This window comes from Vipera berus (assembly GCF_964194415.1).
Source record: "Vipera berus genome assembly, chromosome: 2".
NCBI lineage: Eukaryota > Metazoa > Chordata > Lepidosauria > Squamata > Viperidae > Vipera > Vipera berus.
The window spans coordinates 238,870,719-238,897,791 of NC_138203.1; the positions used below are offsets into that span (position 1 = coordinate 238,870,719).

At 40.5% G+C, this 27,073-nt stretch overlaps 1 protein-coding gene across 1 annotated transcript; it reads left to right on the forward strand.

The window, feature by feature from the left end:
• Positions 1–266: 266 nt before the first annotated feature.
• Positions 267–27,033, forward strand: CFAP100 (cilia and flagella associated protein 100; the record flags this gene model as incomplete). Its single annotated transcript, XM_081321504.1, has 15 exons — positions 267–333; positions 1,454–1,537; positions 2,531–2,637; positions 5,382–5,574; positions 7,036–7,103; positions 8,127–8,290; positions 10,093–10,173; positions 13,624–13,793; positions 17,129–17,330; positions 18,278–18,341; positions 19,118–19,269; positions 20,756–20,891; positions 21,572–21,774; positions 22,438–22,531; positions 26,578–27,033. 15 exons carry the CDS (start codon positions 267–269, stop codon positions 26,689–26,691), a joined length of 1,899 nt encoding a protein of 632 aa, XP_081177630.1. The 3' UTR covers positions 26,692–27,033.
• Positions 27,034–27,073: the final 40 nt, after the last annotated feature.

A 27,073-nucleotide genomic window follows, 5' to 3' on the forward strand; every position in this document is an offset into this window, starting at 1 on the left:
GACGCAGTCTCAATTTCAGTTATTAGGAGGGTTCTTCAAAATCTTTTTCATTACCATTTCAATTTCTGGCCCAAATGTTAGCAGTTATAAATCAGTTTCTATATCGTTCTATATCAGGTTTAGATGATCAGTGAATAAAATCGCATTTAACAAAAGCTTCTTTATTTACATCTGTTCGTAGGCCGAGATTCAGTGTTGCCTCTTGAGACATCTGTTGACCAGGTGGGAATTTGCCAGCATTTTTGTTAAGCTAGAACATCCTCAGGATGTCTGGAATCTCGTTTGCCCCTTCAAATGCATCTACGGCTTCAGGGGACTCTGAAGAAATTTACAGTAAGGCTATTTTGTTTTATTTCCTAAAATTTAATGCTTCCTTCCTTTCACAGTTTTAAAATTCATGTTAGGGTGTGAGCAGCTCATGAAGCAGAATACAGACCTATCCTTATTATACATGTAGGTTGTTCCTTCTGAAACAGACAACTTCATTGATGCTTGGTTTCTTTGGAGTTTAATACCTGGAGCATAAACTTCTCCTAGGTTGAAGTGGGCACTTCTTGCAGGTCAGCAAAAAAGGTATTTGTCGACATGGTGATGCTAAAAGGTACCAGGTTGTTTATTGATAATTTATGTTCATATGGGGGTGTGTGTGTGTGTGTGTGTGTGTGTGTGTGTGTGTGTGTGTGTGTGTGGAGGGGAGAGAGAGAGGCCCCTATGGTACTGTCAGGAAGATTATTTTTTCTTAATCTTGAAGTCTGTTGGAAGGGGATGTTATTAATGAACATGACTCTGTTCCTTATGAATAGAATAGAGCTGGAAGGGACCTTGGAGGTCTTCTAGTCCAGCTCCCTGCTCAAGCAGGAGAACAGGTGATTGTCTAGTCTCTTCTTAAAAATCTCCAGTGATGGAGTGTCCACGATTTCTGGGGGGTAAGCTGTTCCACTGCTTGATTGTCCTCGCTGTCAGGACATTTCTCCTTAATTCCAGGTTGCTTCTCTCTCTGATCAGTTTCCAACCAATGTTTCTTGTCCTTCCATCTGGTGCTCTGGTGAACAACCTGACTCCCTCTTCCTTGTGGCAGCCCCTCAGATACTGGAATACTGCTATCATGTCTCCCCTATTTCTTCTCTTCTTTAGACTGGCCAAACCCAAGTCCCACAGCTGTTCTTCACATGTTTTAGCCTCCAGGCATTTGACCATCTTAGTTGCTCTTCTCTGAATTTTTTCCAAACTCTCAACATCTTTTTTGTGATATGGTGACCAAAATCGGCTGCAGTATTCCAGGTGTGGTCTTACTAGGGCACACCCCCAAAGTGCCCCATACAGAATGGTCTTCAGTCTTCAAACATTGAAGTATGACAAGTCCTATGATGCTGACACTTAGGTGCTAGCAACTTTCCCTATAACGTAACTTATTTCTGGATAACTAAGTGAAATTTGTTCTTTATTGGATCAGGGTCACGAGTGTTATCTCAGCAAACTGGAGATGTGTTTACAATATCCTCTGCTAAGTCTAGTTCTGGACCAGGTACCAAGTCAAGTAAGTCTCTCTTTTTAATTGTCAGCTCCCAAATCCCATTATGCAAACAATCATCAGTAGATCACTGAGCAATTTTAACACAATCAATCAGTTTTCAGAATTGCTGCACAACAGAGAAAGTCACTCCCATTTTAGCAACTTTGAGCAGACCAGTTGCCATTCTTGCACTAATGTTTCTAAACTTCCTTGACAACAGGATGTTTCAGGATCAGAGCATCTTTCAAATAATGTAGAACCAATGTTCTTTAATGTTCCCTTGGCTCTGAAGTCCAATGATATGTTTTCATGAAGATAAAAACCTTCCCTTTCCAATTCTTGCCAAACCTTTGAATTCTTTTCAGAGCATCTTGAGGTCACAGTGAAGAATAAAAAAAAGAAAAGGGGATAAAAAGAAACATTTGTTTTCAAAACCAATGTTTATCATGTGGCAAATAATAAATTGTCTTGATTTTAAATAAGGCTAAGTATAGAGCTATTCATAATTTGGAAATTATTTATACCAAATGCTTCAGATATCATTTAAATGTGAACACAGCACTACTGTGTCCAAATCTCTTTTCTAGTATGATATGTTGCAAAGTTTCCAAAAGGTCTTTTAACACAAAATGGGATAATTTGCCATAGGACAACTCACTGTGGGACAATTCAATGCTTAATTAATCATTTTAATCAGTTACTTTTATTATTGGTGACCACATTTCATTGAAAGTTGTGTAACTCTTGTATTTCTGGATTGGCTTTAGTTATTATTATTATTGCCCAGGTTCCGTCAAAATTAATTTAACTTTTATATTTGTTGAATTGTCCTGCGTTGAGTTGGCCATGGAATTATCAGTCAATTATATTTGTTCAAATGGTCATTCATTTCTGATGAAGTTCACCAACATTCTTTCATTCTTCTTTGCTCAGTTGGACAAATTTTGATTATTCTTAATTTACTCATTATGTTAGGAAGACATAATGCTGCTCTATTGCTTTCCTATTTTTTTTCAGCTCCTCCTCACGACACAAACCTGCTGTTGGAACAAAACCCATTCAAAATCCCTGCAGATATTGACATTTTTTTGCTGCGAGATAAACAGAAAGAAAAGGCCAAGTTGGTATGTAGAAAATACAGGACGTTTCTGAAAGAAATTCTCCCCACTTGTGGCTAATCAGAATGCTGACTATGTGATGTGCCTTCTTCCCACTGAACTGGTGTACTGTCTCATTGAGCTAAGAGATTTCATAGCAGAAATAATATCATTACTTATTGCAATATTATTTTGTATGGGTTAAGGAGAGTCACTGAGACTTTTAGAAAAACTCTGTGTTAAATAATAAGATACACCAATCGTTCTGGAAAAGAGTCAAAAGTGCAACCTAAGCTGAAGTGGGGAGAGCTTGTTTTTTTAAAAAAGAATACAGATGATAGGAGAGGATTGCGTGTTCAGACAGCATAGATAGAGAGAATCTTCTTTCTCATAACATGGGAATCCAGCATCATCCAGTGAAAATGACTGGGTATGCTAGCTGGAGGTTATGTTAACTGGAACTCAATCCAACTGGAGGGCAGCAGGTTAAGGAAGCTTGATCTTTGCTTTCCTTGCGTAGTCTTGCTCAGCACTACTGTAGATTAAACAAATGTGGAATAGCAGCACCAAAGCTAATTTCATAATAAGTACTGGGAGAAGGATGCTATACCTCAGGTGTGTGGTATGGTATAGGATTTCCTTCTTGAATAGGACAGGGCTTTTCAACCAGTGGTACGGGTACCACCTGTGGTACATTGGCACCTGGAAGGTGGTACGCGACCATCCTAGAAAAGTAGTATCGGGGGAGGGGAATGAGCTGAACCGGTGGCAGCACCGCACAAGCCTGAGCGAGAGACGGCTGGAGCTGCAGGATTGTCAGGGCTCAGTGGAAGCACCAGGATCAGCGGTTCTTCGGGGCTGTCAGAGCTCAGCAGAAGTGCCAGGATAAGTGCCAGGCTCCAGCTGGAGCTCGGCGCTGATCCTGGCACTTCTGCTGAGCCCAGAAGCGCCAATCAGCTGGAATGTTGCAGCACCCCCAGGGGCTTGTGATTTACATTCAGATGCTTGGCAACTGATTCATATTTATGATGGTCACAGTGTCCCAGGGTCATGTGAAGTGACCAAAACCTGTTGCAACCACCCAGCAGTGGGGAATAAAAACCAACCCCCACCCCTCCCCACTGCCAGTCCTCAACAAAAATGCTCACAACAATAAAAACTTCGGACAGGAGGAAGAGCGCCGCCGGGCAGGCAGGCAGGTTTCTTGCTCGGCTGTGGCTTGGGGGGCACTTTTTTCAGTGCCATTGTAACTTTGAACAGTCACTAAGCAAACTGTTGTAAGTTGAGGACTACCTGTACTTCATCACTTTTTTCCTTTTTGGGGGGGTGTTCATCAAGTTTTTGACACCTTGCTAGGTGACTGGTGGTACTTGGATGTTGCCATATGCTAAAAGTGGTACAATGGGTGAAAAGGTTGAAAAGCCCTGGAATAGGAGGTTGTACTAGAAGCCCTTCAAAGTCCCTTCCAATTCTGTTTTTCTGTTTTCTGTATGTTTCATATATAACTGATCTCGTGGAATGAATAATTAGCTCAAAAAGTTAGGACCTGCCCCAGCTGATCCCTCAGGAAAGTGAAACTCTTGACTCCATTGAGCTTAATTAAAACAACTTTTATTGAGAGAAAGTGGATAGTGAAAAGTCAGGCTGAACCTGAAGGTCCCACATGAAGCATAAAGCAATTTTTTCACTTCCTCAAGCCCAGCCCCTCCCCTAACCAGTCCATCAGCATCCAATGTGATGCTGCAGGATTGTTTTGAGAACACTGAGGTGCTGGGTAGATAACAGGTCACCCTCAGGGTACGACAGCCTTGGAACTAGGCTGGAACCGGCTGGGAAGGAGTCTGCTTCATCTCTGAAAATAATCCCCCTCCCTAATTCTCAAGCAGTTACAGCAAAAGTGAAAGCATGCAAAAAATGCCAGCAACCTTCCTCCCTACCCTCCAACTGAATGACAAGACACCAGCATGGTGGATCTGACATGCTGCCCCCTGAAAAAAATGACATCAGTCCTGCAGAAGGAAACATAGTAAACAAGGAGAGAAAGAAAATCAGGAAGTTTAAGGGAAACATTATTTAGGTTTATCAGGGTACTGATTATAAAAATGCTTGACGAGTGTGGGAGCTCTAACACGGCAACGATTTACCTACTCATTTTGGGCTTTGGGGAAATCCTTCCATGCTAATAAATATTAGAGTTCTCCCCTATGCCTGCAGGGGTCTAAGATCTCTCTGCCTTCAAAATGTTGCTCCCCCTCAACCATTATTGGCTTGGGAGGCGGTGGAAGGCTTGGCCTAAGGGGAGAAATAACCTCAGGTTTTAATAAACTGCAATGGAACACAGGATGGACCCAACTCAGGGACTTTGGCAATTCCAGTTCTGCAGTCACTGGAGGGTTTATAATATGTTTGATGGGAAAGGGCCCCACAAACTTGGGTCCTAATTTCTTTGAAGATTGTAGAGCCTGTAGGTAGTGGGTGGGGAGGTAGACACGATCATCAATATTGAATGGTTTGGGTTCTGTGTGTTTCTTGTCAGCCTGAGTTTCGTAAGCCTCCTGGCCATCTCCAAGGGCTTTTCCCATGACTGGCCATGTATTTCATAATTGGGAGACCCATTATTTTAAAATACAGTTCCATTTTGACCTCCTGGGCAACTGCATTTTCTTATACAGTCCTTCATACTGGAAATATACATTTGTTGGGGCAGCCATCTTATAAAGCCTCCAATAACCATGGAGCATTTAATCAACTCACTCTTCCTTTCCCTCTAGGAGCGAGAGCGACGGAAGACTCTGAAAGTCCATGAGAAAATGACTTGCTCCACTCTGCAGAGTGCCAAGCAGTCAGGATTCAAGAAAGCGATCGAAATGGAAGAAGAAGCTGAGGACAAGGAGTTAGCAGCAGAAACCGAACGACTCAAAACTCTCCGAGAAAGCATCTCCTGGAAGATAGCAATTACTAAAGGTAGCTGAGCAAAGCATTCAGATCCTAGGATGCTATGAGGCAGGATAACTACTTGGAATCAGAACATACACTGCACAAGCTTCCAGCTTCGGATTCTCATTTTTCACATTCAGACTGAAATTATACTTTTAGATATGGTTCCCCAAAGATCCAATCTAGGTGAGGGTGCAGACTTGCTTTAGGTTAAGTTATTCCCTTCCTGTCTTTTGTTAGCATTAAATACTCAACAGTAAAACAGATTTGGAGTTATCTGTTCCAAGCTTTTAAAAGAAAAACAGTTGGGAAGGGAGGGTTATTTTGAACAGGGAAACAGCCAAAGCATCAGGCCTCTGTTTATTAATCTTTCTATAATATTTCATTTGTTGGTTAGGATTTTTTTAAAACAAGTCATTAGGGAAACATCTATGCAAATAATTTCAGGAAAGATCTTAGCATAGAGGTGAAAGTATGGACTCTATTTTATAGGATCAGCTTAAAATTCTCTTTATAACTTGACCATAAGTTGGAGTGTAAGAAGAATAACATTTTCTTAAGGGTCTTCAAAATGTTTCTAAAACACTCTGTAATATAGATGAGATTCACCAGAGTTTGAAAGTTTCTGAAGGGCTCTTATATATGCCATGGGATCATATCTAAGAGTTTCTATGTGCACCAAAATCTACAAGTGCCTGCCATCTCCAGAAATGGTATTTGCCGCGGTAATGTACACTAGTCAGCTGCACATCTAAGAAATCCCTGATACAAGATCAATTGTTATTTACAAGTGCTCAGAAAATAAGATTAAATGAAATAAATAGAGCAAAGATGAGTAGAAGAGATGAAGTGCAATTTCACATAGAAGCAGAACACTTTTAGTAATCGAATAGCCAGTTTCTAAATTATGGTGTTTCTAAATTATGGTGGTGGCTCAGTGGGTTAGGACGCTGAGCTTGTTGATCAGAAGGTCGGCAGTTTGGCGGGTCGAATCCCGAGTGCCGCGTAACAGAGTGAGTGCCTGTTACTCGTCCCAGCTTCTGCCAACCTAGCAGTTCGAAAGCACGTAAAAATGCAAGTAGAAAAATAGGGACCACTACGGTGGGAAGGTAACACTGTTCCATGCGCCTTTGGTGTCTAGTCATGCCGGCCACATGACCACGGAGACGTCCTCGGACAAGCGCTGGCTCTTCGGCTTTGAAACGGAGATGATCACTGGCCCCTAGAGTTGGAAACGACTAGCACGCATGTGCGGGGGAGCCTTTACCTTTACCTTTAAATTATGGAAGTGATAAAATTGTTGGCTGTAAGTGTCTCTCAACCAGCTCAGTCAATGGAAAGAGATTTTTTTTGGGAAGCTCTCCTAAAAACATTGCCCTTTCACTTCACTGTGGCATGCTGCATTTGGATGTTGTGACTTGCACGACTGCCCCTTTTTTCCTTCCCTCCTTCCTTCCTTCCTTCCTTTTCTTTTCTTTTTCCCACCAGACCAGGTTGTAGAGAGAGAGACCATGCATGATTACATCAATCAGAAGCGGCAGATGTTCTTGCTGCAGGTATTTCATTTTGTTCTAGCGGTGTTGCCTATACATCAGTTTGAGATAGTGAAGAGCCTGGGATCTGAATTAGGGACAGCTGGGGGTTGTCTTTTTTGGTCATCAAGTTGACTGGTGGGCCTTGGGGAGACTATTCCTCCCAACCAAATTATTGCGAGGATAAAATGGGAGGTACCAGCACCAGTCTGATTCTGAATGCTTTGAAAATGGAAGGACTAATTACAAATGCAGCAGTAAATGGTGTTGCTTCGTTGCAACTCAACAGTAGCTTTTAACAAGAGGAATTGTTTCAGTAACTTGCCTGGTGGAAGATGCTAGATGACTTATGCCACGGGCTTCTCTGCTTATATAAGTTCTGGTGAGGAAATACATGGCCACATCCCATTTATAGCCATAGCATATTTTCCCATGTCTAGGAATAGGCGTGTTTTGTCTGCATGAATTGTACAGCTGTATAGAGAAACTGTCAATCAGAAGATTGGCAGTTTGGCGGGTCAAATCCCAAGTGCCGCGTAGCAGAGTGAGCGCCTGTTACTCGTCCCAGCTTCTGCCAACCTAGCAGTTCGAAAACATGTAAAAATGCAAGTAGAAAAATAGGGACCACTACGGTGGGAAGGTAACAGCATTCCGTGCGCCTTTGGCGTCTAGTCATGCCGGCCACATGACCACGGAGACGTCCTCGGACAAACGCTGCCTCTTCGGCTTTGAAACGGAGATGAAACGACTAGCACGCATGTTGGAAACGACTAGCACGCATGTGCGGGGGAACCTTTACCTTTACCTATAGAGAAACACAGATACAGATACCTCTTAACATAGCTATTTATATATTAAATTTCTGCACCACCTTTCTCCCGTAAGTGTCTGTTAACTGTCATCTATCTTGAACAACGTATCTGTTACAAAAGAGAAAGATAGAAATCATTGGACAGTTTGGGGGGTAATAGCACTTGAAGTCCATGAACTGAAAAGAGACATTTTGGGGCCTCCCTTTCTCAATCACTTCTGGCTTTTCCATTTCAGTATGCCGTCACTGTGAAAAAAGATGAAATTCAGAAACTGGAAAATCTGGCTGTCGAAGAAGAAGCCAAGCTGGAAAAAGCTGAGGAAGTCTTGGAAAGGGATGCCGGCATGTTTGATGAGTTCCTGAAAGAGAATGACAGAAACTCTGTCCAAGCCCTGAAAATGTAACACTCAACTACAGGATTGACGCTGTAGCATTCATAGAAATCTCAAGTCCTGGGGAGGTCCTACAGTTTTCAGTAGAAGACATGGAATCAGACACCAAGGGTTGCAGTAGCTTCCTACAAGCATTTATGCAATCATCATATTGAACAAAAGGGCACTTGATATTTTTTGGGAGGGAAATCTCCCAGGGCTACAGAGGGCATGGTAGGGCATGATGTCAGAAGGGGGAGAATTGCAATGTTGGCTTGGTTCCCCCCCCCCTATAGTTTTTGTAGGATTAAAATCTGTAAGAAAATGTAAACATAGGCACATACAGGCAGACAAAGGATGAAATGTCTGACACATCATTTTCATAACTGGTCTGAAAAGGATGGTCAGAGATGCCTGGTGAACTAAAGAAGTGTCTTAAGTGACATTCACCTTCTATCTTCAGACTGGAGAACAAATTATTTCAGAAATGACATCCTGATTTTCTAGTTTCAACAAAACATGGCAGTTTTGAGAAAGAGAGGTAGAGAGAGGGGGGGAGAGGGGGGAGAGAGGTCTGTACAACTTCAGCATACTATAGGCAGTCAAATCATATCTCTGAGCATTCTGCCTCTAATGCTTTCATTGGAGATGAACCTGCTAGAGTATCACATCCTTTGGCAATGATTCAGAAATGCTTCACACCATATATCCCTGTAGCAAACCAAGATTGTGTCAAAAAGGAAACACAAGAGTGATCTCATCAGACAAACCCCACCCTTGCATTATTGCATCCCAGTGTCTAATACAGGTATGCATGTCAAGGGTTTTATATCATAGCCCAGAGTTATTTATCTTGACTCTGCTGTAGACTCTTGTGCTTCTGATCTCATCAAGTGCAGCATCTCTCAGCTATCCCTTAAAGAACTCAAAGGCCACTTAAACTTCTGCCTAGCCCTGGGGGGGGGGAAATACTGCTGTTTTAAGAAACCCATTCAGACTTGATGCAATTCTTCATGGAATTCATAACAGAGACTTGATTTATTTGTAAAATCTTTTCTACTGGGATTCAGATGCCAAATAATTCATGAGTATAATTATGTCTAAAGTATACTTTCTTCTTGTATAACAAACACAAGAAAACCCACCTACTGATATTTTTGAAGAGTTACAAAACTGCTAGATAATCTAACACCAAGCAGTTAAGCTTCCTACAGTTAGTTAGGGTCCTTTACAGGGATGCCTTCCACTTCCCACCCAGACCAGCAGATCTCTTTTTCCATTATTTAAAAAAAAGGTTCATGGTGAAGTTCTAGAATTGAATCTATGTTGACAAATTAGGAGCGCTACCTTATCTGTTCTCTAAATAACATGTAGGTTGTCCATCCCACGCCTTAAAGAAAATGTTTACCAGACAGAAGTCAAAAAGTCCGAAAGAAATTCACAGGTAGATGAAAGTTGCAGTAAAGCACTATGGAGTGGTATTTGAGTCTTAAGTGCTATGCTATATGATCCCTCCACAGTTGATCGTGAAAAAGAGGGTCACCCCACTGTTGTGTCATTTAATACAATGAGTCAAATCAACCTGATTGAGAACCATTACATCCTACATATTCTTCAGCCAAGTTCCCAAACAATATATATGCAGAGACAAGAAGGAAAGCATCGGGGGAAGGAGAGAAATAGAATAACACCAGGAAGAAGTTTATATCTCCTTAGCCAATGTCTGGCTTTTCACAGTGGCCTAAAACCTTGAGATCTTTCTTAATTCTGATGTCACTAATCCCAAGTCATACTCTGCAGGTAATTTCCGTCTCTATTTCTTCTTTCTTAGCGCTGAAAAAGAAACCAAAGCAAAACTGGAGAAAATAATTGAGATCCGAGAATTGACAGCGCAAATGATGAACATCCAAAGGTAGCAGTTACAGAAGATATAGTCCAGGGTATATTTTCCTTCCTCCCTGTTTCCCTTTCCCGGATGTCCCAATACGGTTAAAAGTACACTAGTTCTTTGGATCTTAGTGCTAAATGTTTAGGCTAAATGTTCAGGTTATGAATTATATGCCTGAGTTATGGGTAACAAGGTTTTATAGGTTTCCATTTGTTTCTCTCTCCAATGAATTTTACATGCATAGATTGCTAAAAAAATATAAATTTCCCCAAAGGTAACAATGTTGCTATTTCAACCAAGAATGCAACAGAATGAACCTGCCTATGAAACATTTGGGGAGATGTAAAGAAATGCTTTGGAATGCCTTAAAATGAAAAAATGAAAATTGCTATTGTTTTTCTAACAAAGTATTAGGGGGGTAAAAACAAACTAGACCTGCCACAGGAATTATTTTAAAATGAAATACTTCTCTGAAAAAATAATAGTGCCTTTGCCTCCACGATTGTTGTCTAGAAATAATTAATTAAATTGATCAATTCATCAAAATCAATTAAAGTTTCATTTAAAAGATAAGGACAGAATAGAATAGAGCCGGAAGAGACCTTGGAGGTCTTCTAGTCCAGCCCCTTGCTCAAGCAAGAGAACCTGTACCATATACTTCCTTGAGTTAAGTTTGACTTTGGATGACTACATAGATACAATAAGGGACGCGGTGGCTCAGTGGGTTAGGACGCTGAGCTTGTCGATCAGAAGGTCGGCAGTTTGGTGGGTCGAATCCCGAGTGCCGCGTAACAGAGTGAGCGCCTGTTACTCGTCCCAGCTTCTGCCAAGCTAGCAGTTCGAAAGCACGTAAAAATGCAAGTAGAAAAATAGGGACCACTGCGGTGGGAAGGTAACAGCGTTCCGTGCGCCTTTGGCGTCTAGTCATGCCGGCCACATGACCACGGAGACGTCTTCGGACAAGCGCTGGCTCTTCGGCTTTGAAACGGAGATGAGCACCGGCCCCTAGAGTCGGAAACGACTAGCACGCATGTGCGGGGGAACCTTTACCTTTACCTTTATAGATACAATAATGCTGTTTTCTTGGCAAGAATATGAAACTAGTTTTCCATTATGTTTTCCATAATGCGCTTTTTCTTTTTTTACTACTGCTCTGGGATTTAATGATAGCCATTTAAGAGAGTCGTTTTAGTCCACGGGTGTCAAACTCACCGTGTCACATGACGTGTTGCGACGTATCGCGACTTTTTTTGCATTGCTGGAGCTGGGGTGGGTGTGGCCTCCGCATGATGCAGCCGGCCCATGGGCTGGCAGTTTGACACCCCTGTTTTAGAGAGTCATCTAGCTACTTACCAAGTCTGACCTTGATGACTTGGCAAGGTCAGCTGGATGCTGCCACCTTGTGGGACAAATTTCATTTAGCCTTGTCTGAATCCTTTATTTGAAGACAGAAGAAAAGGGAGTCAATGGAGTCACATCAGAGGAATCAACATTATGTTAGCAGTATGGGCCCGCAAAGTAAATAGCACCAGGAGAGAAATGGGGTTCTCAGTAGACCATTTTCTTCTCATGACCAACCCACAAACCCAATCACCCATCAGTTTGCCGTTTGCTTTTTATGAAGATGTCCTAGCTTCAGGCAATATATAAAATTATTGCTTATCTTCCACCAAAAGAGTCAAGCATTCATAGTAAAATTAAGGGATATTTTTAGGGCTTTTCCACTTTCCCTCACCCTTCCCCCCAAGTAATAAAGAAGCAGTGCTCAGCAAACTTCAGCAGTGGCAGCAATGTCTAGCTGACCTTCTCTGGATTAGAAGCTCAGAGAGCCAGACCTGGCAGTTACTCGGATGAGAGGCCACCACAGAAGATCAAAGCTGTAGGCTAGACCGGGAAGCTGAAAAGCATCCTGGGAAAAAAAGGTATAGCATTTTGATTTGATTTTTTTGATTTTATTAGACTTATACACCGCCCTTCTCCCGTAGGACTCAGGGCGGTTCACAGGGTCTTTTAAAAACAATACAACAAATTACAAAAATTAAAAACAATTAAAATGATTACACTAACCTTGAACTAAAAACCCCAATTACAATTAAAATCCCAGTTAATACTCTCAGTCCAGGCCAGAAAGCTCGAAGAGCCAGGTCTTCAGGTCCCGGCGGAATGAGCGAAGGTCAGGGGCAGTCCTAAGCTCTACGGGCTTGAATTGTTGCTTGGATGTGTCCATCACGTCACCAGGAGACGAGCTAAACTTTAAGATTTTCCTTTCTTCCTAAGCAACAACCTCTAGCCTGCTCTTCTATCTACAGCCAAATGGCTTCCAGGATAGACCAATGAATTTATTGGAGCATATATAACAGCAATGTATAGTTAGGCCAAGCTATTGTTTGCCAACCAACTTCAAACTAGGGTTTCAGATTCTGAATTGCCATCTGCTTTTAAACAATGTTTTGTCAAAGGATGCCAGTGTTGAGTATCACAACAAAGCAGCTTGATTCTGTAAATGCAGTACAATATTATATCTGAGCTCTCCTCATAAAGGTCTTCTATTCCGAAACTATACACGATGCTCTTGCAGGGGAGCGAGGAAGTCTTCATCTTTCTAGGTCAGAGAACACGCCAGGTGTTGCGGAATGACATCCTGGCATCTGTCACCTGTAGCTATGATAACCAGTGCTCTCTTTGCAGATCGTGAAGATTTTATCTGTTCCTCCTTTTTCTTTGGTAAGGAATGTAAAACATTGCAGCAGATTTTTGCTTGGAGAACTGGCTCCCTTGAGTGACTGTTTTCTGGTTAGTGGTGTTGCTAAGTATTTCTTCTCCCCCTTTTTGTGGGAAGTAAGGTTGAAAGGATTCTAGAGGTTGTCCTATCCCGGCAGCCCCCAACATTCTGTTCCTGGTGCTTTTAAGTTTAGAATCTCTCTTTTCCACTCCAGCTACTGTAGCGACATAAAAGTCATACTTGTAGCTGCCCAAAAAGCATCTGGCTGTAAAATTGCCAGCATGCTACATTTTTACCATCACAGTTAGCAAGAGGTTTTTAAATGCCACACAGAAACGAAGGCTCGGTGTCTTTACAGCAACTGTTCAGATGTTTGTGTACTGTAGGAAGACAAATGCATTCACGGTGTAGTGAAAATGCAGGGACGGCTAGTAATTTATTCCTTTTCCCATGGTTGGACATGCTCCAGGACCTGCAGGAACTTAGGGCAGGCATAAATTTGAATGACTTTTGCACCCACTTTCTGGTCAGCTGGAACAATTCTTTGCCCATGGGAAAGACAGAATGCCATCTTGAAAATGGATTAGGATGGATTGGTCTAAAAAATGTATGATTGTCAATTTACTTTCTGAAATCTGTACTTGGTGAGAGGAGCTTTGTGCCTACGCTAATTTTCCACAATAGTGTCCTTGGGAAGTGCTGGAGAGTAATCTCCATTTGCTCTCGATGCAATGACTGTTTCTTTTCTTCAGTGAGATAGCCCGGTTTGAGGACACTTTGCAGGAGTATGTGGTGTTCAAGGATTTCCTCTATCAACTGTCTCCCAAAGAATGGCGGGAAGATCATGAAAGACGACGGATGAGAGAAAAGGCGAATAAATCCAGTTCTGAGAGTAAAGATGAAAAATCAGGACTGTCAAAAGGTAAGCATTTCCATAATCCCAAGACTGTGTGTGATTCTCAGATCTGCGTAGAAATAATAATAGGTCTTCAGAGGCCGTTACTAAACCTCGTCTATCTTCAGAAGAAACCAACCAGGAGGAAAGCCAAGCCGCATGATACAATTACAGAAAATAAAAAACAATAGTATAGAGAACCTCCACATTAAACAAGTAAATTCTTCTATCTTGTCAAATTAATTGGTATTAAGGGTGCTTCCACTTATTGTTCAAATTATACTCCATACATTCAAGTTATCTCACTTTTATGTTTCTTTCTTTTATATTATTAAAACTGGCTGTGGAGTCCATTTTGAGGCAAAATCAATATAGAGTTATGCTTACATTTTAAAAACAAACTATTTGAGCCAACTTTTTACCACTGTAATTATTTTAAATTTCTTAAGATTTCTTAAGGTATTTCACAACAGTACTCAAATGCTACTCTTGAGTATTTTCTTTCCTTCTCCTGAAAAGCATTTTGCTTCACATGCACATATATCTATATTTATGAAACAAAACAACCCAATTTTGAGGTGACCTTTGTCCATCCTATATAATTATAGTCTGAATATGTGCTTTCTAAAATAATTGGCTTGTCTATTAATTCTGTGAATTGATTCTCAAACCAAGAAAAGAAAATTACTGGTCATTTACATCATACTACTATTGTTTTTCTATTCAGTTTTTCTAGAAGGTAATGAATAAACTCATTTGCCAAAGGACATGGGAAAATCAATGTACCTTTTTGTTTTTTAGATCTCATTATGATCTAATAGCTAATGAGTGTGTTTGATGTAGGCATTTGTGACTGTTACTGGATATACCAGGATATACCAAGTTATGGCAAAATATGTCTTATTGTGCCAACATAATTATAATGTGGGGAATAATAAAAGACTCATGAACTTCTCAAGAGGTGAGAAAGTGAGCAAAATACTGTCTATTTAAAATAATTCAGACACTATTCTCATCACGTTGCTCTAATTTCCATTTTCCTTGTATTGTTTCCTTATATTTAAAGGGTAGTGAGACTAAACAAGAGCTGTAACTTACAAGACTTTGGTCTTTTTCAGTCTTTAGTGTCAGGAAAGATTTTTTTTTATTTTTATTTTTATTTTAATCCCATTTATATCCTGCCCTTCTCCGAAGACTCAGGGCGGCTTACAATCTAAGCACAAATCAAATGTGCTTAGCAATAGCCTTCATTCTCTGTATATGCCTGCTTATTAGGGCTTTCGCCGCCCCCCCAAGCGGCATTATTACAAAGTCAGCTTAATTGCCCCCAACAATCTGGGTCCTCATTTTACCTACCTCGGAAGGATGGAAGGCTGAGTCAACCTTGAGCCTGGTGGGATGCGAACCTGCACTAATTGCAGGCAGCTGGTGTTACTTAAGGAGGCATTAGCCCACTGCTCCACCAAGGCTCTTATTCTGCAATGTATTCTGCAATTGTTTACTGTCAAAAACAATGAGCAACACTGAGGGAAGTGTACGACTGACACAGATTTTCATTATATGATTTTTCTTTCTCAGTACTAGATCTGTATACAGATTTTTTTTAAAAAAAGCACCCCTTCCCTTCCCTTGATATGTGCATTTATTTTTGGAAGAATGAAAAATAGGAGTGATATCAGTATTAATACTAATGATTAGAGTTTTATAGAGATTTTTAGTTATTTAGTTATTTTATTTATTTCTTAAATTTATATGCCACCCATTTTACTGCCAAGCAACTCTTATTTCTTAAAATGATACAATAAACCTAGTTCTACACATTTAATTAATTGAAAAACAATGAATTTCAAATGGTATAATTGTAAATCCTTTATTACTAATATTTTATTCTTCATGCACTATGACTTTTTCCATTTTTTATTGTATGTAGCTATTTGGTTCTTCAAATGTTTTAAACAAATAGTAATGTTAACAAATTTTTATAACTGGAGCATGTACTCATGACAAAATTCACTCATTGCATATCTCATAATATGCACAAAAATACATATTAAGGAACTTAAGGAAATATCAACAACCTAAGATATGCAGATGATACCACTCTAATGGCAGAAAGTGAAGAAGAACTAAAGAGCCTCGTGTTACATGTGAAGGAGAGTGCAAAACTTGGGTTGAAACTTAACATTAAGAAAACCAAGATCATGGCATCCGGCCCTCTCAATTCCTGGCAAATAGATGGGGAAGAAATGGAGGTAGTGACAGATTTTATTTTCCTGGCCTCCAAGATCACTGCAGATGGGGACTGTAGCCAAGAAATTAAAAGACGCTTGCTCCTGGGGAGGAAAGCCATGGCAAATCTAGACAGCACACTAAAAAGCAGAGACATCACCCTGTCAACAAAAGTGCGTATAGTCAAGGCTATGGTCTTCCCAGTTGCAGTGTATGGCAGTGAAAGCTGGACCATAAGAAAGGCTGAGCGCCAAAGAATTGAGGCCTTTGAACTATGGTGCTGGAGAAGACTCCTGCGAGTCCCTTGGACTGCAAGGCGATCAAACCGGTCAGTCCTAGAGGAGATCAACCCTGACTGCTCTTTAGAAGGCCAGATCCTGAAGCTAAAACTCAAATACTTTGGCCACCTAATGAGAAGGAAGGACTCACTGGAGAAGAGCCTAATGCTGGGAAAGATTGAGGGCAAGAGAAGAAGGGGACGACAGAGAGTGAGGTGGCTGGATGAAGTCACTGAAGCAGTAGGCGTGAGCTTAAATGGACTCCAGCAGATGGTAGAGGACAGGAAGGCCTGGAGGAACGTTGTCCATAGGGTCGCGATGGGTCGGACACGACTTCGCATCTAACAACAACAAGGAACTTTGTCAGGCCCCAAACGAAGAATGACATGTGATGATTCATCCAAGCAGAGTTCTTTATTGTCTCATAAAATCATACCATAGCAAGCACTATACTATCTCTACAATATACTCTGTGAACTATTAAGGGAGGGCTGTCTTCACTCTCTTTCTCTCACACATAATATTTGAGCTGAGTTGCCTCTTACTCCTTTTAAATGCAATCCCTCCTGCCTGGAAATCCACCTCTTTACTACATTCCATCACAGATTTACATTAAAAATATATATTTCAGAGGATATTTTCGCAGAGGTATAGATGATAGAGGTGGGTGTTCTTTTTTCCTTTGGGCACACTGATGTACAACCAAACTTCTAGTCATTAAAATGAACAAAACCAAAAATTGTACCCATCCCACTTTCTATCATGACTTACCAATAATAGTCTTTTTACCTTTTTCTCTCCAAACAGTAACACTCAAATGAGGATGACACAATTAATGGGCTTTTCTGTATTCAGATTCAGGGAAGGATTTTCAAGATCTTCAAGACAAGGGCCGACGTCGAACAGGAAGCACAACAAAACGTTCTAGTTTTGACGTGACTAACATAGAGCCTCCCTCTTCTAGAACACCAAGCCAAGTTTTGTCTAGAAAGGAGTCTTTCAAATTAAGCAGAGTATCTTCTAGGCAGACTCTAAAGTCTCAACAGAGCAGAAAACCGTAAGTATGTCAGGGAAGTGAGTCGGGAGAGAGACAGAGAGGAATCGAAATCACCAAAATTAGGTATTGGATCTCACAGGAAAATAGTATATTACCTTACAGTAGCACATCTTTCAAATTATGCCTTTATTTTGGCCTCTCAAATCAGAATAAATGCAAAGATGTAGGATGTATGGAGCACTACATATAAGTGCTGGTGGCTTGTGCAAGTCAAACTCTGTATAATATTGCCATTTGTGTGTGTGTGTGTGTGTGTGTGTGTGTGTGTATCCACTGTTGTACAAACAGCTCTTTGCTTCTCTAATGGGACTTCCCTTTTCTCCCCTCCATATTCTCATTTTGAAAATTTGCCATGAAATGTTGTCACTCTTCCAGGGGGAAAATAATGGAAGTATGCAGGAGAGAAGGAAGTCCAACCATTAACTGAAAGGAAACAGGTAGTAGCATGTAGCAGAATTTAGCAAATCTTGCAAAAGCTTAACAGGAGTAAATCTGGCTAACATTTGGGTAAGAGACCACCAGAGAATACTCAAGTTCTTGGCTGGACAGAAAAACAGGAAAAAAAATCCCAAAGAAAATAATGGCAATCTACTTGCATAATAGGGCCAAAAAAATTTGTCTCATTGTGTCTAAGTAGTCATCAGGTGAACATAGCATAAGGGCACCCTTAAAATAATCTATTAGAAAAGTATGTGGAGATTTCCTGAAAAAAACTACAATTCCCAGAGTTCCCGAGAAAGAGGATAAATGATTGAATCAGTTTAATAAGTTTCATCTATGGATATTCTGTCATCTCTTCCAACTTTCCACAAAGTGGAAAACAGTTGCTTGTAATCCATTTCCAACTCCAGTTCAAAATACATGTTGAGGGATCAGCGAGATAAACTATAAAATAAACATTGCATTATAATCCCTGTAAACAATTAACTCAGGAAAAACTTCTACAGGAGTGTACAGATTGCCCCATCAGAAGAAAAATTTACTCCAGAATTATCTGATGAAGATGATGAGGTTAGTAATTCAATGTTTTTAGCATATAACTGCACCACTGATGGAGTTCTGCAATTAATTGTACATTTTGAAGCTGGAATTCTTAAGGTGAAATGGTGCTGGAAAATTTTAGTAGCTTAAAAGCTACTGAAAAGTTTAAACTAAGAAATGGAGGACAATCGCACCTTTAGAAATTATAATTTTCATCTTGAATTTTGATGGCACAATCCTGATGTTGCAAAAAATGTGGTTGGGCTCTATACAGATTATGAGTTGCCCACCCTAGTCAAGATGGTCACATGTGGATGGGATCTTTTCTTATTTACTCAATAATCTGGTGAAGTAGTTTGGAAGAAGAAATAGTAGCCCAGGGAACTCTGTCATTAAATAGGGATGTGAAGTGGATTTTTCAGAAGCCCAGCCTAACATGTAACCCTATACCTCACTAGCTGATTTGGCTGTACTCATTGAAGTACAGCACCAAAATGCAGATGATAGACAGAGATAGATGATAACTAGCTAGCTAGCTAGAGATAGAGACTGTAAATATTTTATTTATTTACTTATTTATTACATTTATATGCTGCCCATCTCACAGTTGAGATAGATAATTGTTTTTCTCTCTTTCACCATTTTTGTGCCACTAAAATTAGCTATAATTTAACGTTTTATCAGTGCTGTGGAGAAATGATTAGCAAAGTTAATCCAGGACAACAACAAAAAGATTGCTTTTTCTCTTAATCTGTAAACTTGATTGACGATACAAGACACCTTCATGTTAATACTTTCCTTGGCAGGTACCTGAATTATACTTTACAGATCCACAGCAGCTGCTGCAGGTTTTCACAGAGCTGGAAGAACAGAACTTGTCTCTGATTCAGAATTCTCAGGAGACAGAGGAAACTTTGGATGAGCTCCGGCACACTTTGGTTAACACACGCAATAAAATGTAAGCAAGTACAAATGATTGCCTACTGTATAATAATCCCCTGCAACACAAGGATATTCTATTTATTTCCAAAAATGAGCAACAAATAGTGTCAGTTATTCTTTGCGTACCTATAGCAATAGCACTTGGACTTATATACCGCTTCACAGTGCTTTACAGCCCTCTCTAAGTGGTTTACAGAGCCAGCATATTGCCCCCAACAATCTGGGTCCTCATTTTACCAACCTCAGAAGGATGGAAAGCTGAGTTAACCTTGAGCTGGTCAGGATCGAACTGCCGAACTGCTGGCAGTCGGCAGTCAGCAGAATTAGCCTGCGATACTGCATTCTAACCACTGTGCCACCACGGCTCTATGGTAGCCACCACCATCCAACAATATTGTTTTTCTGCCCTGCTGTTAAAAAATGTTCTACCCTACATCTCCCATAGCCCTAGACATATTAGCATCTATTGTGAGAAACAAAAATGGAAGAAACATTGGTAAGATTTTCAACCAATTTCTTCAATTCCACTTTTGAGAGTAAAGGAGCAGGAGATGTCAAGACACGCCAGCTTCATTCATCTATTTCTGCCAACTATTGCTTTACATGCAGTCTTGCATGTTTCCATGAGCTAAAACTTTTCAGATAGTTCAAATTGCCCCAAATGGTAAGAATAGCAGCCTTAATTAAAATGTGGACATGATCATTTACATGATAAACCTTGTTAGCAGTAATTATTATGACTTAAATATTAGTACAGAGCATCTCAGCATAGAGAGCCAGTTTGGTGTTGTGGTTAAGGTGCTGACCTAGATACCTGGAGACTGTGACTTCCTAGTCCTGCCTTGGGTGCAAAAGCCAGCTGGGGGACCTTGAGCCAGTCACTGTCTCTCATCCCAACTCATTTCATGGGCTTGTTGTCGTGGGGAAAATAGGAGGAGAAAGAGTATTTGGTATTTTTGCTGCCTTAAATTATTTATAAGGCGGGATAAAAATCTAATAAATAAATAATAGGAAAGACTGTCATTTGAGTAAGTTTACTCAGAATTTTCCCCAAGTGTTAACTGGTTTGGCTGCCTCAAAGACCCTGTGCTCCCTCCTGAAAAGGACACAGGCCAACTTCCACACACTTTATATCCTCAGTAAAAGTATAGTAGAGCCACTATTCCACTGTTGTACCCAGTTCCCCCATGGAGCCATGTGTCAAGAGAAAAGTACAAAAAGCTAATCACTTGGAGAAAATGGAGGAATGCTGGCGAGACATCACAAAACTTTGTCAATAGTATAGAGGGGCTGGGAAGATCCAGGACCTGGGAGTTGAAAGAAAATAATCTTCCCTGTGGAAAGCTGCTGATTTACAGCTCCAAAGAAAATGCTGCAAATCTGGTTTAGCCAAGTATGAATTGAGCATATATTGAATTAGCTCATCTTTCCAAGTAATTGCAGTGTATAAAATTATTCATGTCAAACTCTTCCAAAAATGACTTCATTTTATTCTGGATTAGGGATCGTGAAATAGAACAGTTGAAATTGCTTGCTGTCACTCTGCAAGCCAACATTGTTAAAGAGGAGGAGACCGCAGCAGACCTGGAACTTAAAGCACGCGTCTTTTCTTTTGGGGAGTACAAAGCAGATGTTCAGGTATGTATAGCATCAAGTCAATTGATAAAGCTTGTGCCTGAAGATCAGAAGGTACGTGCAGTACGTATAGACCCAGTCTCACAGAACGGTACAAATGGGCGATGGCTACGAAAAGGGGAAAAGAAAATGTTACAAGATCATAAGATCACGTTCCCGAGTCCATAAGATAATTTGGATTCTCTATTCTGATTGTCAACTCTTCCAACGAGCCTGAGTGAAGCCAAGAGTCAGAAACAGTGCTGTGATCTTGTACAGGGTAAACAGATACTGGTAATCTCCACCTCATGCTCTTTCCCTGAGATTCTTCACCCCGATCTTAAGAAAAGGTAAAAAAGGGACATGGTGAAGATTTAGGTGGCATGCTGATAAAGTCCCAGCCTCACTGAAGAAGAAAAATGAGATCAGATCTGAGCTCATCTAAACATTTGTCTCTGTGTGTGTGTGTTTGTGTGTGCGTGCGTGCGTGTGCAATGCTTTGTAATGTTTTACCTTCTGTAGCTCTCCCCATCTGGAGAGGTTCAAATGTTTGTTTTTGGTTGTCTCCTGCTATCCAGAGCCCATGTCACAGCTAGGCATCAGATGGGAGGGCATTGAGGTGATGTTATTAATATAACTGACAGCTGATGTGAACGTCCTAGAACCTAGATTTGTAATGCCTGAAAGTTTACCTTAATTTGCAGGACAAAATGTTGGTGAGTTTGCATCGAAAGGTGCTGGAAGTCTATCGTCGCTGCATTGGAGAGAATGAGGCAAACCTAGGAACCTTGCAGATGCTCACTGTTATCGAACACCAGCTAGATGACTTACTAGAATGCCTTGAGAGGGTGCCTCCAGGAAAGATAGAACAGGCTGAGAAAGCCAAAGAGAAAGAACGAAGGATGAGGTAAGATAAAAATCCTATTCAGGGTTGGCTCCAATATGGTGCCTTCAACAGAACGAGGAAGATTACATTCCTTCTCCACCTCCTTTTGTGCACCCTCTAGTTAATCTTATTGATGCCATGGTACTTGTTGCCATCAAAACTGCTTTGTGAGCATGGTAAGAGCATCAAATGAAGGCCACCATCTAGCTTTTTATTGCAAATTGTAAGTTAATAGTATGATGTGGATGAATCTTATGCTCTTATGTACAGAAAACATGCATAGAAACAGCTGGCCTTCCAGCATCATTTGGATGTTTGGTTTTTGACAGTCGTACAGGTTTAACAGGGAGATGTGAAACTGACAGTTTGAGCTGCACTGGTGCTTTCAATAAAGGTTCTGATAGAGGTAATAAAATTGTCAGAAAGCTCCATTTTGCGGAGTACATACAATATACAATACTGATCCCAGAACCAGCTAAGACAATGAATCAGATAACAGACACACAAGAAGCATTTAACCCCTTTGGAGCTGCTTTTTTTTATCCTGGGAGAGATTTTCAACATAGCATTTATGTGAAGAGCAAAGGTCTTTGTGGATCCAACGCTCAGTAGAATTCTCCAAGACAATTTTGGGCTTACGTGACTTGCAATTCTAACTTTTAATCTGCTCTTTTATTTGGCCAGGATGAGAGAAGAAAAGATAAGGCAGCAGAGACAATTGCAGGAGGAGAGGCTGCAGCGGGCCCTGGCAAGAGCACAAGCTGATGTTAAGAAGAAGGTATGTTGAGTATCTCCTGAGCATCTGCTGTTACATCCTTTTGCGATTTCAGCAGCTCAGACTATTTTATCAATTCTCCCATCCAAAGCCTTTTGTAACTCTAGTTCAGAACGGTTTATACAGGAGGCACCAATAAAGGAGAGTATTTGTAGCTCAGGGTTGACATGAAGGGTCCTTGGTGCCCTCTGAGCTTGTCTGTTTTACTGCAGATGTTTCATTAACCAAACTAGGTAACATCACTAGCATTAATATTACCTAATTTGGGCAATGAACTGTCTGCAAGAAAACAAGGAAGCTCAGGGAGCACCAAGGACCCCTCATGTCTACACATGAACAAGAATAAGGTCTGACTGGATTCAGAATCTACATTTGTGCCTTGTTTCTAAGACCAAAGATTGCAAGTGCAAAGGGGTTTTTGATTAGTGATATTTCTTGCTATAAAGTGAAAACCTAGCTCAGGCTTTCCCCTTTCTACACTTTACTATTAAATATAATGAAAATAGTAAGGATTACTACTACTACTACTACTACTACTACTACTACTAATAATAATAATAATAATAATAATAATAATACAAGCTGACAACATCAAGCACACTGAAGCCAAGAAAAAGATTAGAGGTGAATACATCAAGAGAGTGAAGAAGATCTTAAAGTCCAAACTCAATGGAGGAAATATCGTGAAGGCAATCAACACCTGGGCAACTCCAATCATTAGATACACAGCTGGAATAGTGGACTGGACTCAAGCAGAACTAAAAGCAATGGATAGGAAGACCAGAAAAATAATGTCAATGAATCATGCCCTTCATCCACGCAGTGACATTGACAGAGTCTATCTACCAAGGCAAATAGGTGGACGTGGAATGCTGCAAGTACGTCAGATGGTTGAAGAAGAAGAAATGGCTTTGGAAGAATATCTGAAGGACAATGATGAAGATCCACTGAAATTAGTATATCAGGAAGGCTTACTGACTACTGGAGAGACCAAACTGGCCTACAAGAAAGACCAAATGAAGAACAGAATAGAGGCATGGGAAGACAAAGCACTACATGGCCAGTACATTAAAAAAATAGCTGGGAAAGCAGATAATAACAAGACCTTGGCAATGACTAAGAGCAGGAAAGTTGAAGAAAGAGACCGAGGGACTAATTCTGGCTGCACAAGACCAAGCCTTAAGGACAAATGCATACTAAGTCAAAATTGAGAAGACAGCAACAGACAGTAAGTGCCACCTGTGCAAAGAAGCTGAAGAAACAGTGGACCACTTGGTAAGCTGCTGCAAGAAGATTGCACAGACTGACTACAAGCAACGGCATGACAAAGTAGCAACAATGGTGCATTGGAAGATCTGAAAGAAATATCATTTGCCTGTAAGCAAGAACTTGTGGGATCATAAAATAGAGAAAGTCATAGAAAATGATAAACTGCTCTGGGACTTGAGAATTCAAACAGACAAGCACCTGCAACCCCCCTGACTTAACAACTGTTAATAAGAAAGACCAAAAAGTCTGGATAGTGGACGTGGCAGCACCTGGAGACAGCAGAATAGATGAGAAAGAACTGGAGGAGATAACAAAAAACAAAGACCTACAAATAGAAATAGAAAGACTGTGGCAAAGGCAAGCAAGGGTAGTACCAATAGTAATAGGTGCCTTGGGTGCAATTCCAAAACAACTGGAGCACCACTTGAACACCACTGGCATTGACAAATTCACCATTAGTCAATTGCAAAAGGGGGTCTTACAAGGAAGTGCTTCTATCCTGCGACGATATCTATAATACCATCAAACATCCACATCAGCCTATCCCAGGTCCTTGGTAGACAAAAATGCCAAATCCAGTCTGAACATCAGGCTGACTGTGCGATGATCAATAATAACAACAGCAGCAGCAATGGTGGTGGTGCAGTAGCTAGAATGCAGCATTGCAGGCTAACTCTGTTCACTGCCAGGTGTTTGATCCTGACGGGCTCAAGATTGAGTCAGACTTCCATCCTTAATTGATAAGAGGAGCCAGATTGGTGGGGGGAATATTGAGTTGAGGAAGTTGTTCATGTTCTGAATCAATGCATGCGACTGGCCACAATGGACTAAAAGAAAACCAATCCTTATAAATGGAGATAATCTTAAAACAGAGATGCCTTAGTGGAAGAAAATAAAAATCTGAATAGTAATTCAGCTGATTTTGGATAAGATCATCTTTCTCTGAAGAATCCGTTTTTCTAGCCTGTTAGTACATATGCAAACTGGGTCAGCTCCTAATGAAGTTAGAAGAGACCACAATAATGACACATTTTAGTTACATCTAAGTTAGGTAACTGCAATGTGCTCTGCATGGAACTATCCTCTGGATCTTTCAGAAATTTTAGAGCTGCCATAACAGAGGAACAGAGGAATCTAGCACATTTACAAGTAGAACCATGTCTGCATTGCTTATCAGGCTCTCTCCAGGCACAATTTGAAGCATTTATTACCTTTAAAGTTCTAAATGGCTTAGATCCAGAATTCCTTAAGGCAGGAGTTCCCAACCCCTGGTCCGTGGACCAGTACCGGGCCATGGCATGCCAGCAACCGGTCCACATAAACAAGGAAAACCCCATCCACAGGATGCAGGCAGCACACAAAACCACACCCCTTCTGGTCCGCGGAAAAAAACTCTCTCCATGTAACCAGTCCCTGGTGCCAAAAAGGTTGGGGACCTCTGCCTTAAGGCATGGGTGTCAAACTCGATCACATTACATATTGTGACGTTTTTTGCCTTTGCAGAGCCAGGGTGGGCGTGGCCTGCATGTGATGCATCTGGCCCGTGGGCCGCCAGTTTGACAACTCTGCCTTAGGTGTTGCCTATATAAGTCTTCTGGTGATTTTCAACACTACTATACCAAAAGTGTGATTGATAATGCAAATAAATGAATTGGTTGTTGCTCAGCAAAGGAACATATTAAGAGCACAGGTGTCAAATTCGCCGTGTCACATGACGTGTCACGACATATCACAACTTTTTTCGCATTGCTGGAGCTGGGGTGGGCGTGACCTCTACATGATGCAACCGCCTGCAGGCCAGCAGTTTGACTTCCCTGTATTAGAGGATACACGAGTATTGTAGAACTCCAGTAACTTGGGAAGCGAGGTTGGCACTTAACCGTGGTTACAATTTCATTTTACAGGAAGCGCTAAAGCTATTTTGTTTTTACTACCTCATAATTTATTCCACCGTTTCAATGCTTTATACTGACCTTAACCTTTGCTAGCCACTCTCAGTGATGCAGAAGTACCAGAAAGGCAGAATTTCTTATGTATAAAAATAACACACATCTTATCAAGCAGCACAAAGGGTAGCACTGATAGGCTGCTATCCTAGAGGTACGACACAGGTTTAGCTGTTTATTCCAGCAATGGCAGAGTAGTACTGCCTGCTTATAGATATAGAACTTTATACCTACCCAAAATATCAGTTCTAACATTTTACAGGTATTTTACTTTCCAAATTGAACATTTTGAGATGATTCTCTAGGGATTTTGTTGTTGTTCACACATACCATCCATAACTTATGAGGTCATGTACTGAACCTAACTATGATTTGAGAATTAGAAATCACAAATCATAGAGAATTTTTGAGTCATTGTACATTAAATCAGGTATTTGAATGAAGTGGTAATTATTACTGGTGTTCTACATAAGTTTCAGTTTACCAAATAATAAACGCAACTGTAATTTTTTTTTATTGTTAAGGAGTATCTTCTGCCAAGAAGACAGGTAAAAATTCTTCCAATTTTTAAATGTATTGAATATTCCTTGCTGGAAGAAGCCATGTTTCTGTTATGCTCATATTGAATGAAATAATGACAGCAGGGAAGAAGCATAGTTAGAAACTTCTTTGTGGAAAGAAGAAATAAAACCGTGCTCAGGTTTAAAAAAGGTGGTCAGGAGAAGTTGGCCCTGCTTTTACCGATATACACTTAGTGCAAAATGAATTTATTTGCATTATTTCAGTATAAAATGTGCCGAGTTGTTCTTAAGTGTCCCTGTGATCATTTTTTAGACTGGCCGAAGATTAATTTTTCGTTCTGAGCCTCCTGCTTTCAAGGAGAAAGAAGATGAGGATCAGGGGCTGATCGATAAAGAAAAAGAAGAGCTGCTCTATTACTTTACTTAGCAGTCGAAAGCTGCAAGACATTATGAAGCATACTACAAATGACAATCTTAACAACAGAATGTTTCAACAGATAACTCTGCAAATTTGGGGAGAAAGCTACTCTATCCTAAGTATAGCGACATACAATAGATCAAAATATAGATGACATCTTTTCATATTTGTAAATCAGAAATCCAAATGTTGCTCAATTTCTTTTGTCAATAAATGAAAACTTAGTGACAGAAAACAATATCTACCAAAGTGACCAAAGATCACAGACTAAAGTCTTGCAGCTAGGAAAATAGATATATCAGTAACAAATATATATATATATTTTAAAAAAATCAATCTTCAATATCAGGTTCAATTTTTTTTATAATTAAGCAGATTCTATGGATATCAC